The sequence below is a fragment of the Micromonas commoda genome, chromosome 10 (genome assembly GCF_000090985.2).
Source record: "Micromonas commoda chromosome 10, complete sequence".
NCBI classification, from domain to species: domain Eukaryota; kingdom Viridiplantae; phylum Chlorophyta; class Mamiellophyceae; order Mamiellales; family Mamiellaceae; genus Micromonas; species Micromonas commoda.
The window spans coordinates 809,375-824,262 of record NC_013047.1 but is presented as its reverse complement, the minus strand read 5'-3'; the positions used below and the strand labels follow the sequence as shown (position 1 = coordinate 824,262).

The following is a 14,888-nucleotide window of genomic DNA, read 5'->3' as shown; positions in this document are numbered from 1 at the left end:
TGATGATAGTTGATGCAAATATGACAAACTTTTTCTTGACTTTTTGGCCGACCTTACCAGCATACGTCGGCTGGCAGCGAGCAGGTTACTCTCCTGCTCACGCACCTGCTGACAAGCCGGTTTTTGCTGTTTGAAATCTAGACTCGTCACGCGCGCCGCGAGGCGTCTGCTGGAGCGGCCCGTTCAGTCTTCTTCCCGGAGCACGCGAGGCTCATGGCGCCACCGAAACAACCCGCCGCGGGAATGCGCTCCATCGCCAGCTTCTTCGCCCCAAAGGCGAAGGCGCCCCCAAAGGAGCAGCTGCCCGGCATCGCCAACGGGGCGATCGCGCCCGACCCGTCCGAGAGCCCGTCCGTTAGCCCGCCCTCCGCCGACGCGCACGGCGCGACGCGCGCCGCCAAGTCCGCCAAGACGTCCGCGTGCGCCGCGCCCGGCTCGGCGACCCCGGGCGGCGGGGACGGGAAAACTCCGCCGACCGCGCCCTCCACCGCCGTCTCCAACGACGAGCAGCACGCGCGGATCGATCCGTCCCCGCCGGAGGCCGAGTCCCCTCCGGGCGACGCCCCCGCGACCGCGACGACCGCGAACGCCGCCGGCGCGGGCGACGTCGGGCGAAGGATCGCGGTGCTCTGGAAATCCGAGCGCAGGTACTTCGCCGGGAACGTCGCCGCGTACGACGCCGTGAACGGGAAGCATCACGTTCGTTACGACGACGGGGACGACGAGTGGATCGCGACGTCGCGGCACGACGTCAAGTGGGACGACGACGCCGAGGCGGAGGCCAAAAAGAAGCCCCCCCCCGTGGACGACGACGACGATGACGACGACGACGACGACGACGACGGGTCCGAGTCCGAGTCCGAGGAGGCGCCCCCCGCGAAGAGGGGACGCGTCACCGCGAGACGCGCGGCTGCGGCAAAGGCGCTGCGTCGGGTCGGCTCGAAGAAGTCCGGCGGCGGCGGCGGCGGCGGCGGTCGACCCGCGCGTCGAGCGGCGGGCGCCAAGAGGAAGGTCGTCCTCAGCGACAGCGACGACGACTTCGACGCGGGCGGAGACGAGGACGCGTCCGAGGGTGGCGACGAGAGCGAGAGCGAGTTTGAGGTTGAATCCGAGGAATCGGAGGAGGAGGAGGACGACGACGAGGCTTCGGAGGAGGAGAGCGAGGAGGAGGAGAGTCCCGGGCCGAAAGGAAAGCGCGGCGGGGCCAAGTCGAAACCCGCGCAGCCGGCGAAGAAGACCGTTACGACCGTTACGCCGCCCAAGAAGGCGACGCCCAAGAAGGCGAAGAATCCGCCGTCGTCGTCGGGCGGGAAGTCGCTCGCCGCCGCGCTGTCGGAACCGGTTTTGGCGCCCACCGGTTCGCCCGAGCTCAACCCGGCGCACTACGAGGCGCGGGAGCGGCTCATGTTCCCGTGGCTGCAACCCGATAAGAGACGGGACGCGTCCGGGCGCAGACCGTCCGATCCCGAGTACGACCCGACCACCCTGCAGCTCCCCGGCGCCTTCCCGAAGTGCAAAGACGCGACGGGCAAGCCGTTCACGGTGTCCCCCGGCCAGGCGCAGTGGTGGCGGTTCAAGGCTGCGCACTTCGACAGCGTCATCATGTTCAAGATGGGCAAGTTCTACGAGCTCTTCGAGATGGACGCGCACGTCGGCGCCGCCGACCTCGGCTTGCAGTACATGAAGGGCGAACAGCCGCACTGCGGATTCCCGGAGAAGAACTACGCCGCCAACGCCGAGCGCCTCGCCCGCGCGGGACACAGGGTCGTGGTGGTGGAGCAGACGGAGACCCCCGCGCAGCTCGCAGCGCGCAAGGCGGCAGACAAGTCGGTGAAAGACAACGTCGTCATGCGGGAGAAGGTGGCGGTGCTGACGCGGGGCACGCTGGTGGACGCCGGCATGACGGACGCGTCGCCCGACGCGACGTATTGCGTCGCCATCCTCGAGGTGGAGGACAAACCCGTGGAGAACCGCGCACCTAAAACCGACGGCGCCGACGATGGGGATGACGATGGGGACGACGACGAACCCGCGCGCTGGATGGGCGTGTGCGCCGCCGACTGCGCCACCGGCAGGTTCCTCCTCGGCGCGTGGCGAGAGGACGCCTTCGCCGGCGGCCTTCGCGGCGCGCTCGCCGCGCTCAAGCCGGTGGAGATCGTGTGCGCGCCCGGGGGTGCGACCCCGCGGGTGATGCCCGCGCTCAGGGACGCGACGCCGGACGCGTCGATTCGATCGCTGAGCGCCGCGTCCGCGAGTTCGCTTCACCCGGATGACGTCGTCGAGCGGCTGACGGGCGCGGACGGATACTTTCAAAGTGGCGCGCTTCCCGAGGCGCTCGCGACGTTTGGGGCGTCGACCACGCGCGGCGAACGCGCCGCGGCGCTCGGCGCCTTCGGCGTGATGACCGGATACCTCGCGGACGCCATGATCGACCGGGATTTGATCCCGTTGGGTCGCGTCGAGGCCATCCCCGGCCCCGACGCGGCCGGTATCGAAGCGGCCCGCGGCGGCTTCGTCGCACTCGACGCCGCCGCGCTCGTCGGCCTCGAGGTGCTGGAAGGGAGCGACGGCGGGTGCGTCGGGTCGCTGCTCAACGCGCTGGACCGATGCGCCGGCGCGATGGGCCGCCGGCTCCTCCGGCGTTGGGTCTGCCGGCCGCTACGATCCGCCGCCGCCGTCGCGGCGAGGCAGGCGGCGGTGCGGGAGATGCGATCGGAAAAGGACGCCGTCGCCGAGGCGCGTCGCGCGCTTCGCGCGGCGCCGGACCTGGAACGCGCCGCGTCCCGGCTCGTGGGGCAATCCGGCGGCCGGGGCAGGGACGCCGCGAACGTCGTGCTCTACGAGGACGCGGCGAGGGCGAGGCTTCACGGGTTTCTGAGAGCGCTGGAGGGCGTCCGCGGGGTCCTCCGCGCCGTCCGCGCCTTCGACGGCGTGCGCTCGCGCCTCAAGTCCCCGGCACTGCTCGCGATCGTCACCGAGGGCGATACAGACGACGCAGATACGACGTGGGCGACGAACGACGCCGCGTGGGGGGCGTGCGCGGGGGCTTCGACGCCGGAGCTGTCGGAACGACTCGCGTTTTTTGAACGCGCCTTCGATTGGGACAAGGCTCGCGAGTCCGGGAGGATCGAGCCCAAGCCCGGCGCGGACGAGGCCGTGGACGCCGCCGACGACAGGGTGTGCGCGGCGGACGAGGCGCTGCGGGAGTGGCTCGTCGGGACGCGCAAAAAGCTCGGCGGGTCCAAGCAGGACGTGAACCTCGTGAGCGCAAACAAGGACACGCACCTGTGCGAGGTGAGCGACGCGCTCGCGGGTAAGGTGCCCGCGGACTGGTCCAGGGAGGGTAAACGCAAGGGATTCGAGAAGTTCGACTGCCCCGAGCTCAAGGCGCTCAGAGCGGAGCGCGAGGCGGCGGGCGAGGCGAGGGAACTCGCGCTGGAGAACGTCCTTCGCGCGCTGGTGGCAAAGTTTTGCGATGATTGGCCGAGGTGGCGCCGCGCGTCTGAGGCTGCCGCCGCGCTCGACGCGCTGTCGTCGCTCGCGGAGCACGCGGACGAGATCGCGGGTTCTTTCCCGGAGTCGTGCACCCCCTCGGTGATCGCCCCGGAGCCGTCAGGGACGCCGTCGCTGGACGCGGTTCGACTCCGGCACCCGTGCGCCCCGGCGCTCGCGGCTGGAGAATCGTTCGTGCCCAACGACACCAAGCTCGGCGGCGGCGGCGACGCGCCGTTCCTGCTCCTGACGGGCCCCAACATGGGGGGTAAATCGACGCTGATTCGGCAGGTGTGCCTCGCCGCGATCATGGCGCACGTCGGAGCGGACGTCCCGGCGGCTTCGTTCTCGATGACCGCCGCGGATGCGATTTTCGTTCGCATGGGCGCCAAGGATAACATCATCGCGGGCCAGTCCACGTTCATGACCGAGCTGGCCGAGACGTCGGCGATGCTGAGGCGCGCCACGTCGCACTCGCTCGTGGCGATGGACGAGTTGGGGCGCGGCACCTCGACCAGCGATGGCGCGGCGATCGCGTCGGCGGTGTCCGATCATCTCGTGGACCTCGGCGCCAGGACGATGTTTTCCACGCACTACCACCGACTGGCGGACGATAGGGCGAACGACGCGCGCGTGCGTCTGGGTCACATGGGTTGCGACGTGCGGGGCGAGACCGGCGCGGAGGAGGTCACCTTCCTGTACAAGCTCACGCAGGGATCGTGCCCGAGGAGTTACGGCGTCAACGTCGCGAGGCTGGCAGGTTTGCCCGAGGACGTCGTTCAAGCCGCGGCGAAGGCTTCGAAAGAGATGGAAGAGGCGATGAACGCTCGTGCGGTGATGCGGGCCGTGCAGGCGGTACGCGACGCGATGGACGAGTTCGAACGAACCGAAGACGTGTCGGTGCTCATAGCGGCGCAGGAGAGGGCGAGGCGGGTTCTGGCACACGTGAAGGACCCCGTCGAGGAGGAGGCCAAGGAATGACGAAGACGAGAGTCGCGATCTCGGATATCACTATGAGTATTTCTTCTCTTCACTGATGTAATTTGTACACGGCAATCACCGCCACGTGCGACACGATAAATTCGTCCCCCGCCTCATCGCGGATCCGCGTTGACGCGTATCCTGAAGCACTCCTCCGTCGCGTCGTCCTCGTCGTTGATGAAGACCAAAACCTCCGCGGGCCCGCCTCGAACCCCACCCGCGCCCCGCGTCGCCCTCTCCCAATCCTCCGCCGGTTCGAACGTCAGTCCCATCGGCCTCGACCCACCCGCGGGCAGGTGCAGGCTGTCCGGCCTGAAGTGCAGCAGCAGGGGATGCGTGCATCGCAGGTGAAACGTCCTCGGTCTCGCGTACGGGTTGGTGTACGTGATCTTCTTGTGCGCTCGAGCTCCGGGCGCGGCGTCGACGTCGAACGTCTTGCTCACCACCGGCCCCCTCGCGTCCGTGGCGACCAACCGCGAGTGCACCAGCTCGCCCTTCTCCAGGTCGACGAGGTGCACGGCGACGTCCAGCCTGCCCGGTATCAGCGGTCGGAACGCGAGCTGTAACTCGGTGAGCGCGCCCGGCGGCAGCGTGAGCCTGTCGGGGGAAACCTGGAGCTCGTCGGGGTGCGAACAAAACGCCGCCACCCTGCGGGTGGCGACGCCCCCCTGAACCACGACACTCGCGTGGCTCGACTGGCCCACCAGCGACGACACGTCCACCTTGGGCGTGGCGTGCACGAACACTCGCCAAACAGCCGCGAGTTTACCGAGGAACGAGTCGGCGTACACGCAGACGTAAAACGCGACACTGCCCTCGCCGCACTTGTACCTCAACGCAACCTCGTCAACCTCGCCGTCCTCCTCGGACTCGGTGGTGACCACCGTGGCGGCGACGGCGGGATCCGAGGCGCGCACGGCGAGGCATCCCCGGCCGCTCGCGTCCCGCGTCGCCACGCCAGGCGGCGGGGGCAGTCGCTCCTTGAAAAACTCATTCTCCGCGGTTTGGAACCTAAACGTCCTCGCCACCGTCATGGCCCTCGGCCGGATGTCCACGTGGAGCACCGACGCGGACGTCCCGTCGTCGGCGTTGACGAAGTGCACGGCGACGGCCCTGGACCGAAGGTGCAGACCCTCGTCCGGTGCGCCGCGTTTGATGTCGCTCGAATCCGAGTCTTTGGCGGGCTCCGCGTCGAAGGACTGAAACTTGAAGGGCACCTTGAGAGACTCGCCCGCGAGGAGGAACAGCCTGTTCCCGGCGAGGGCGTCGTCCTCCATGCCGGGCGCGACGGCGGGCAGGCCGGACGCGGCTCGCAGCGCGCGCCACTCCGCGGTGGACGCGACGAGGGAGATGTCCGGGTCGTCGCATCGAACCTCGAAAACGCAGTCGCGATCCGCGGGAGATTTAAACTCGTGCTCGAAGAAGCACAGCTCGCCGTACGACGGCCGGATGACCTTGCGACCGCTGATGCCGCTGCGGAGCTTCTCGAGGACCGCGGCTCGCTTGGCTCGGCGGCGCGCGGCGTCGATGTCCGCGAGAAGCTTCGCGCGAACCTCGGACTCGGCAAACTCGAGTCTCGGGGCTGGCGCAACCTCCGCCTCGAGACCGTGCGCTTCCTCGGCTTCCCTCGCCAGCGGCTTTCCCTCGCGAATCTCCCTCAGGCGCTGCTGTCGGCTGAGCTTCCTCGCCTCCTGCTCCTTGAGCACGCCGCGTTCGTCGCGAGCGTCCGCGCGCGCCGCTGCTCGACGAGCGGCGATACCCGATTTGGTCGCGGGAGCCCCGAGATCCGTCGACGCTTGCCGAGGCGGCGTGTTCTCAATCTGCGCGCCGCCGAGGATGGTCGCCGCGAGCACCCCGCCGCTCTCCGGGACGGCGCGAACCCTCACGACGTTACCCGCGGCGCCGTCGCCGCCCTGAGCGGACGGGATGAGGCTCCTGTCGGGTCGCCTCCCGACGTTGATGAGGCGAACCAAGAGCGCGCCGCGCGCCATGCCGGCGCCGGGGGCGTCGTCAACCGCGGGTAGCTCCTCGCCACGCGCCGCCGCGAGCGCGGATCTGCGCCGTCGTCCCTTGGCCGCCTCGTCGACGGTCGCCTCGCGGTGGTCCAACACCGGCGCCTCCACCATCACCTCCGCCGAATCCCGCCCCTGCCTGAGCAAACCGGTGAGGTCGATCGAGCACGTCCCGTGCTGCATCAGCGAGCTACCGTCCCAGACGTCCACGCTGAGCCGCTGCGTCGCGCAGTAGTCGACAAACGCGCATCGTCGCGCGTGCATCGCGTCCGGACCGTCCGGGATCTTATCCCCGGTGCCGTTACCGGTCCCGTCAACCTTGAACCTAAACCACGCGTCGCCGGCTCGTTCGCCGCCGTCGGACCTCCTCGGAGCACCCTTGGGTACCAGCATCTGCGGCTCACCGCGGGGAACGTCGGGGGGCGTCAGCACACACGGCCTGGAAGTGGACGCGGGGAAGTCGAAGAAGTTGAACGTGAAGTGCACGTCCGCGAGCTGCGAGGTAGAGTTGAGCGCGTCGAACTTGCGGTAGGCCAAAAACTGAACGATGACCTCGTTCACCGCTCGAATATCCCTGTGCTCGCGGACGATGTCCAGCGTCGGGTTCTGCGGCGCGCCGGCGCGCGAAGCTGCGGCCCGAATAGCGTCGCGGACGTCCGGCGGGAGCGTCGCGTCCGCGCCAGCCGCGTGGAGCCTCGCGCGGGTGGCCCGGCTGAAGCCGCCGAGGCCTCGCGCCGACACGAGCGGCTCGCCGGCGTCCGCGGCGGCGCCGCTGAAGAGCGCGGAGGACCCCTCGGCGGGACCCGCGGCGGGCCACTCTTCGTCGGCATAGACGGGCTCGTCCATTGGGGGCGAGTGGGATGCCTCGGGGACGCGAGGCTCGGGGTCCGTGGAGTGGGACGCCTCGGGGACGCGAGGCACGGGTTCCGCGTTCCTAACCTCTGGGGACACGCGGGGGGACCGGTCGAGGGGTCGCGCGCGTTCAGCCGCGGGCGGCGCCGGCGCGGCGTCCCTCGAGCCACGCAGGTCGGTCTTGATGACGTTGACCGAGCTCGCCAGCTCGTTCAGCTGAACCTGCATCCGCTCCATCACCTGCACCAGCTGCTGCTGCGAGGACAGGTCCATCTTCGCAGCTGCGAGCGCCGCCTCAGCCTTGGCCCGTTCCCGACCAGTCATGGAAGTGTCCTTGAGCGCCGTCTCAGCCTGCGCCATCTTGCTCTTCGCCTGCGCGACGTTATCCGCGACGGGGGCGTCGAGCAACGCGCGGGCAGCCTCGGCCTGGGACGCGCCGCGATGGCCGCCCGTGTCTCCCTCCGCGGCGGCAAACGTAAACGCGACTGACGTTTCATCCTTGTCACTGACATCCCCGCCGCTTCGAAACACCGCGCGCCAAACCTCCTGCGGCGCCTGCACGACCGACCGCCAATCCACGCACGGCTCTGCGCGCGGACCCCGGCCCCTACGCGTCACGAGGAGCGCGTCCTCGCCGATTCGCAGCGCGAGGCTTCCGGAGAAGGTGTCCGACGTCGCGTGTCCGGGCGATTCGATCCCCGGTCGGAACGGACACGTCGCCGCCCATCCCAGCGTCACCGGCGGCTCGCCCCGCTTCCCCGGAGCGCGGTACAACACCTCGACCACGAGGACCACGAGGACGTCCTGGGGAACGTCCGGGACGATCGCGTCGCTTCTCAGGACGATGCAGCTCGGTGAACCCTCGGGGTCGACGGCGAAATCAGACGCCTCGACGGATTCGCCCACAAAGACCCTGCCGTTGTGCGCGGTGATCCGCACGGTGACGCACTTGGCCGCCGCGATCGCCGCGGCCGACGCGGTGGGGTTCGCCACCAGGGAGTCCACGCCCGGGGGCTTGGCACCCGCGCCGTGGAGCGCGACGGCGAGATCGGGCGACGCGGCGACCACGTCCATCATCCGCTTCGGAAGATTCACCCTCATCCCCGACAGCGACACCGCCCTCGTGGGCGCGAGCAGCGGCGACGTGAGCGTGGTGGTCACGGCATCGACATCGCTGGTTAGCTCGCCGTCCGCGTCGAATCGAAGCACTCCGGGCACCACGTCGCCGTAGGTGACGGGGAAATCCTCCGGGATGAGCGGCGCCGCCCTGAGAAGCGCGGGGCACGTCTCGTGGACAAAGTGGAGCTTCGCCCTGCCCAACTGGCTCGGCGGGTGCTGGCCCGCGCGGGGTCTGCCCCACATCAGGTACCGCGGCGATCCCTGGCGCACGGGCGCGCTGCCCGGCGCCCCCGTCGGCTCGGCGCCGCCGGGGCCGACGGCGGGCATAGCCGCCCACCCCGCGGACGTCTCCCGCGCCGCCGAACCGTCCCCGCGCCGCTCCACGAGCACGATCTCCACGACGATCAGGCACCTCGGGTCGCACACGCGGGTGGTAAAGTACGCGTCGTGCTGGACGTCGAGCGTCGCCACGGGCGCGGCGTCGCCGTCGCCGTCGCCGGGAGTCGCCGGGATCTCGGCGGGCTCGGGCGCCGACGAGCACGTCGCGCCGTGAAACGAGCCCGTGCACTCGTCGTAGAACGACACGTTCACCTTGGCCTCCAACGTGTTCCCTCGGTCGCGGATGCGGAAGCACTCGGGGCCGAACGGGAACGCCTCGACCGCGAGGACCCTGAACCGATACCCCCGCGGCGCGGGACCCAGCGCCAACCCGCCCGAAGCAACCGGGACGTGGCGAGCGATTTGCCTCGCGGCGAACGTTTCCCAGTGCCCGAGCTGCATCGCGGGGGGCGCGGGCTGCACAGCCTTGGACGCGGTGTCCTCGACGTGAAGGGCGTTGGAACCCGCCGCGAAGGCGCCGACGCCGCCGCCCGCCGCCGCCTCCGTCGTCGCCGATCTCGACTCGACGCCGCCGCCCTTCTTGAACTCCTCGACGTCGCGCCTAGCAGCCTTACCGCGGAACACCGCCTGGATCTTCAGTGCGGCGTCCTCCTCCTCTTTCTCCGCCGCCGCCTTGGCTGCGGCTGCGGCGGCCTCGGCGTCGGCCTTGGCCTTTGCCGCGGCGACGATCGAGTCGGCTTCCCTCGTCGCCGCGTTCGGGTCGACGCCCGCGAGCTCCGCGATGCGCTCCTTGCTCTGCGCCTGGACGAGGGTTTCGGTGGCGGCGACGCGGAAGTCGGTGCCCTCCACGCCGCGATAGGTCGACGGGTCCGCGGGGGCCGCCGGCTCCGGCGCGGGTCCGGTCGCGGTGCGCGTCGATGGCTCGGTCGATGGCTCGGTCGCGGTCGTCTCTGCCGTCGCGACGGGCGCGGGAGGGACGGGCGCGGGAGGGTCGCTCGCTGCCGGCGCGATGCGGCTCTCCTCCGCTTCCGCCGCAGCCGCTGATGAGGCCTGATGGGATGGGATGCGTTGGTCAGCACGAAGCGTTGCTCGATGGGGGGCTCGGGGTCGGGCCGTAGGGTCCGGGGCGCGACAGTTTCAACGGGTCCCATCAATGACATCAGCATTGACGTGCGGCGGCCTCGTTCGGGTGAGGATGCACGCGAGGTGCGGGATCGGCGTTTGAACACTCACCGGGACCGCATCGAGCCCTGTTGGCGGTTCTGGCTCGGAGGCCATTTCGCCCAACTTCGCGCGCGTCTCGCGCGCTTAGCCAGTGTGGACACAACCTCGGACGGAAAGAACCGTTGGTGCGGTCGTGGTTGTTGTTCCTGCTCGAGTAGATCGAGCGGACCTCGAGCGAACCGCATTCCCGCGAAAATCAGCAACTTTAGACTGTTTGCTCGTACGTAAATAACGCGAATACGGTTTTTTCAGACTGTCCACCTGTGCTCGAGCGTTTTCAAAAACCGTTTGGCAGATTGTTTCACTCCGAAAACGCCGAAAAGGTCGGGGGTGAGTTGTCAACGAGAATTGACCTTTTCTTTCACTGTTGCCCAGAAGGAATCGTACGGCTTTTCAGTCAGGATTTGGTTCTTTTTTCCACAACCCATTCCTCAACTTGTCATTGGGCACCCCTCAGGTTTTTGCCGAAGAGTCCCAAAGGACCTTTATTTTGACGACCAACATCGGTTTGGCTAAACCTCCGCCGGCATCGCAGCGCACTTCCGCGGCGCGCTCGCTCGCAGAACGCACCTACTCCCCGCTTCGCATCGCATCGTCGATCGCAAAAGGACGCATCGGCTTCGACCCGACGCTCCGACACTAGTCCACTCCCCGAATCCAAGCGCAACCGATGGCCCAGGTCGTCGCCGTGGCGGGTGCCGCCGTTGCTGGCGTTTTCGCCGGCAAGTACCTCGAGAAGAAGGAGAAGGAGAACGAGGCCGAACCGATGGATCTCGGAGACCACGTCCTCGCCGTCGACGGTCCCGCCAACTTCAACCATGAGGCCGACATGTACAAGATGAAGTATCTGTCCAACAAGTGGCCCGAGGTGCGTCCCCGATCCGACCCGCACTGCCCGATCGATCCGAGCCCATGTCGTCACCTCCCGACCGACCCGTCCCGTGCGACCGCTGTTACCGATCACGTTAGGCACTCATCGACCCACGCGCTCACGTCGTCCCGTCTCATCCAAACAGGTCCTCCCCGAGGATGCCAAGACCCCCGACGCCTGGGTCCAGCGCCACCCGTCCCTCATCCGCCTCACGGGCAAGCACCCCTTCAACGTCGAGGCTCCCCCCGCGGAGATCTACGACTACGGCTTCATCTCTCCCGTCAACCTGCACATCGTCCGCAACCACGGCGCCGTGCCCAAGCTCGACTGGGACACCCATCGCATCGAAATCTCCGGCAACGTCCCAAACCCCTACTCCATCGGCATGGACGAGCTCACGCAGATGCCGTCCGATTGCTTCCCGTGCCTCGTGGTGTGCGCGGGTAACCGCCGCAAGGAGCAGAACATGATCAAGAAGTCCATCGGCTTCAACTGGGGCCCCGCCGCCGTCGGTAACACCTACTGGAAGGGCGTCCCGCTCAGGATCATCCTCAACCGCGCGGGCATCTACAAGCCCGGTCCCGGCCGCAGGTTCGTGTGCCTCGCCGGTCCCGAGGGCGAGCTCCCGAAATCGTACGACGGTCAGGATGGCGGCCCGGGCTCCTACGGCACCTCCATCGACATGGAGACCGCGCTGGACCCGACCTGCGACGTCATCGTCGCCTACGAGCAGAACGGCGACAGGCTTCACCCCGACCACGGCTACCCGTGCCGCGTTCTCATCCCCGGCTACATCGGCGGCCGCATGATCAAGTTTTTGTGCAAGATCATCGTCACCGACGAGGAGTCCAAGAACTTCTATCACTTCAACGACAACCGCGTGCTCCCCGTGGGCGTCGACGCGGAGAAGGCGACTGCCGAGGGCTGGTGGTTCAAGCCCGAGTACATCATCAACAACCTCAACATCAACGGCGCCATCATCCACCCGCAGCACGAGGAGACCCTCCACGCGCCCATGAAGAAGTACACCATCAAGGGCTACGCCTACTCCGGCGGCGGCCGCAAGGTGATCCGCGCCGAGGTCTCCTTCGACCAGGGCCAGTCCTGGAAGCTCGCCAACATCAACGTGCGCGAGAAGCCCCGCTGGGCGGCCGGGTCCTCGGGCGACAAGGCCAAGCACTGGTGCTGGTGCCACTGGGAGATCGAGGTGGACGCCGACGAGATTCGCGGCGCCAACGAGATCTGCTTCCGCGCCTTCGACCAGTCGCAGAACTCCATGCCGGAGAGGCCGACGTGGAACGTCATGGGGATGCTCAACAATCCGTGGTACCGCGTCCGCGTCCACGAGCTGCCCAACGGCGCTTTCCACTTCGAGCATCCCACCATCGCCGGGCCCACCCCGGGTGGCTGGATGCAGAAGATGGCGGAGAGGGCTGGCGGGGAGCTGCTCTGGGGCTGGGGCGGTCGGGGCGGGCCGGCGGCGCCCCCGCGCGCGCCGGGCACGCCCCCCGAGGCGTAAACTCTCGCTCGTTCGTCGCACGATGAGGTTCGATTAATTCACTGAATAGCAAGCCAGTAAGAAGCGAGCCGCCCCATACAGTATAATACCCGGTTTTAGGCGCAGTCAGATCGAGTGACGCTTCGTGTCCAAAAGGACCGTATTTGGCTCGCGAGGCGTCGTCACTGTCGCGCGCGCTCTCGAAAGCGCCGGATCCGAGGTCGACCCCGTATCGCCCGTCGTATCGACCCCGTCTCCGCGGTGCCCCGCGGCGCTTCCTCCATCTTCCGCTGCCCGGTCTCCGATGCCCGCGCATCCCGTCGCGACGATCCGGAACCGGCGAGACGCGCGCGTGGCGAAGGCCTCCTCGGTCTACTCCAACCCGAGCCCGAGGCTGCGCGCGCGACCGGACCCGTGCGCGGGCCTCGACTTCGAACGCATGGGCCCGGGACATGGGTCCGGAACATCGGGCGGGCCGTCCGCGAAGGAGCGCGCTCTCGTCGAGGACGCGCGCGTCGCCAAGGCGAACGTCGCGAGATGCAAGGAGCGCATCGCGACGCACGAGCGCACCATCGCGTCGCAGCAGACGCTCAACGTCCGGCTCCGCGAGCGCGTCGACGCGCTCGAGTCCACCGTGGCACGAATCCTGCCCAAGACGAGCCGCGAGACCGTGCTCGCGGAGCTCGAGAACGCGCGCGACGCGGCGGCGACGGTTAAAGAGGCTGAGCTCCGAGCCACGAGGGCGGGCGCCAGGCTCGAGGCGGAGGTCCGCGCCAGGGACGCCGAGCGCAGAAGGATGAAGCACAGGGCGCTCGAGGTTGCGAGGGAGAGAGACGCCGTCGGGGTGAGGCACCACGCGACGCTCGTGAGGCTGAGGGACGTCGAGAACGAGGCGAGGTTCGCATCCGCGGAGGTCCGGAGGCTCAAAGCCGAACTCGATCGACCGAAGCCGCCCCGCGACGTCGTAGCCTCAGATCGATCACGCGCCCGTCCCGTCGAGGACAAATCCGTGGACACACGAGACGATCGGGCACACGAGACGACGATCGGAGAGGACTATGGGGAAGGCGCCGACGCCGTCGGAGGGCGCGTCGCGGCGATTGGCGCGAACGTCCCCGCCATCGCCGACTGGACGCCCGAGCCGGAGAGGGTGACCGTCGTGATCGAGGTCCGCGAACCGCCGCCGCCGCCGCCGCCGCCGCCGCCGCGGGTGGTCGAAGAACGCGTCGTGCTCTGCATCGTCGTCGTCGATCCCGAACCGACGCCGCCGCCCGTTCCGTCCGTGGTGGAGTCCCTCGCCGTGGATGCCGGATGTCCAAAGCCGTCGGATGTCGTCGAAGCCGGCGTCGAAGGCGGCGACGAGTCCGTGGTGACTGTGACGCTGACCGCGGAGCCGCCGCCGGCCGGGAGGACGCCCTCGAAGGTCGCGTCGAAGGTCGAGGCGCTGCGCAAGTCGAGGAGGTTCACGCGCTCGGGGCGGCACGTCGAGCGGCAGTTCAGCGCGACCACGAAGATGATGAGGAAGAGGCGCGAGTGAGCGAGTGTCGTTCGCCGGGGAGAGGACTCCTCTCGTCGCGTATGTACAGACAATGCTACATCATAAACAAGGCGGGTTCATCGGCGGCGTCACCGTCACGTCATCACCGCTCGCGCACGTAGCTTCCGAGGATGCTGCCGAAGAACCGGAAGATCCCCTTGACCACCTCCTTTCGCAGCGCGACGATTCCTTTACCAAACTCGCCCCCCGGGCCCGCCGCCGTCTCGCGAAAGAACAGCGCCCAGAACAGCCCGATGGTCCCGTTGATGCACGCGAGGAAGAACATGCCGACGAGGATGGGCGGCTCCTTGGCGATGAAGTTTTCCAGCGTGAGCGGGACGCGCTCGATGTCTCGCTCGATGATCTCCGCGTCGATCTGGATCTCGCGCTCCACCAGCCTGAGATCCTTGGTCACCTCGGACTTGACCCCGGAGAGCGGGCCGGCCGCGAGGGCGGCGATGTGCTCGCCCGCGCCCGCGCCGGCGCTGGCGATGACGGCGGCGGCGAGCGCGCCGAACGCCCTACCGCCGAGAGATGACGTCGACGGGGTCTCCACCTCGTGCCTCTCCCGGCGGCACTCCCTTTCCGCGTCTCCCCGCGCGCGCCCCGTCACCTCCGTCCGGGGCGCGCCGTCCCTCGCGCCGTTCGCCCACACCGCCCGACCACCCGCGCGGCATCGCGCGCGGGTCGACGCGGCCCTCGCCGCGAGCGAGCCGACGCCCGCGTGCGCCGCGACCGTCGCAGCCATTGGTGACCTGACCTAGTGAGCCGCTCGGAAAATGCCGCTTCTCGGCGTCGAAAACCTCCGCCGAGCGCCGGATCCCGGGCGCGCACGGTCCTCCGCTCGTCCGAGAGAGGTGGCGCCGACGCGTCCGCGTGAGGCTCGTCGGAAGCGCGAGTCGCGTCGGTGGGTTCCGCGACGTATCGGCCGCGACGCGACGCGTTTGTGACGCGACCAGCCTC

The 14,888-nt window shown here is 68.7% G+C and overlaps 6 protein-coding genes across 6 annotated transcripts; 3 read left to right on the top strand and 3 right to left on the bottom strand.

The window, feature by feature from the left end:
* Positions 1-213: 213 nt before the first annotated feature.
* Positions 214-4,473, top strand: MICPUN_62040 (predicted protein; the record flags this gene model as incomplete). The annotated part of the gene is made up of 1 exon (XM_002508776.1): positions 214-4,473. The coding sequence occupies one exon, from the start codon at positions 214-216 to the stop codon at positions 4,471-4,473; it is 4,260 nt and encodes a 1,419-aa protein (XP_002508822.1).
* A 113-nt stretch (positions 4,474-4,586) lies between these two features.
* Positions 4,587-5,750, bottom strand: MICPUN_85751 (predicted protein; the record flags this gene model as incomplete). The annotated part of the gene is made up of 1 exon (XM_002508494.1): positions 4,587-5,750. The coding sequence occupies one exon, from the start codon at positions 5,748-5,750 to the stop codon at positions 4,587-4,589; it is 1,164 nt and encodes a 387-aa protein (XP_002508540.1).
* A 605-nt stretch (positions 5,751-6,355) lies between these two features.
* MICPUN_102772 (predicted protein) lies at positions 6,356-10,073 on the bottom strand (the record flags this gene model as incomplete). Its single annotated transcript, XM_002508493.1, has 3 exons — positions 6,356-6,386; positions 6,583-9,845; positions 10,029-10,073. 3 exons carry the CDS (start codon positions 10,071-10,073, stop codon positions 6,356-6,358), a joined length of 3,339 nt encoding a protein of 1,112 aa, XP_002508539.1.
* A 974-nt stretch (positions 10,074-11,047) lies between these two features.
* Positions 11,048-12,153, top strand: MICPUN_68463 (predicted protein; the record flags this gene model as incomplete). The annotated part of the gene is made up of 1 exon (XM_002508775.1): positions 11,048-12,153. A coding segment is annotated over one exon (1,106 nt), but the record flags the coding sequence as incomplete, so codon positions are not given.
* A 539-nt stretch (positions 12,154-12,692) lies between these two features.
* On the top strand, positions 12,693-13,925 carry MICPUN_62037 (predicted protein; the record flags this gene model as incomplete). Its single annotated transcript, XM_002508774.1, has 1 exon — positions 12,693-13,925. One exon carries the CDS (start codon positions 12,693-12,695, stop codon positions 13,923-13,925), a length of 1,233 nt encoding a protein of 410 aa, XP_002508820.1.
* A 12-nt stretch (positions 13,926-13,937) lies between these two features.
* MICPUN_109055 (predicted protein) lies at positions 13,938-14,789 on the bottom strand. The gene has a single exon (XM_002508492.1). It carries the CDS (start codon positions 14,671-14,673, stop codon positions 14,029-14,031), a length of 645 nt encoding a protein of 214 aa, XP_002508538.1. The 5' UTR covers positions 14,674-14,789; the 3' UTR covers positions 13,938-14,028.
* Positions 14,790-14,888: the final 99 nt, after the last annotated feature.

Coding starts and splice junctions, on each gene's coding strand:
- MICPUN_109055 (XM_002508492.1), bottom strand. CDS start 14,673: ATGGCTGCGACGGTCGCGGCGCACGCGGGCGTCGGCTCGCTCGCGGCG.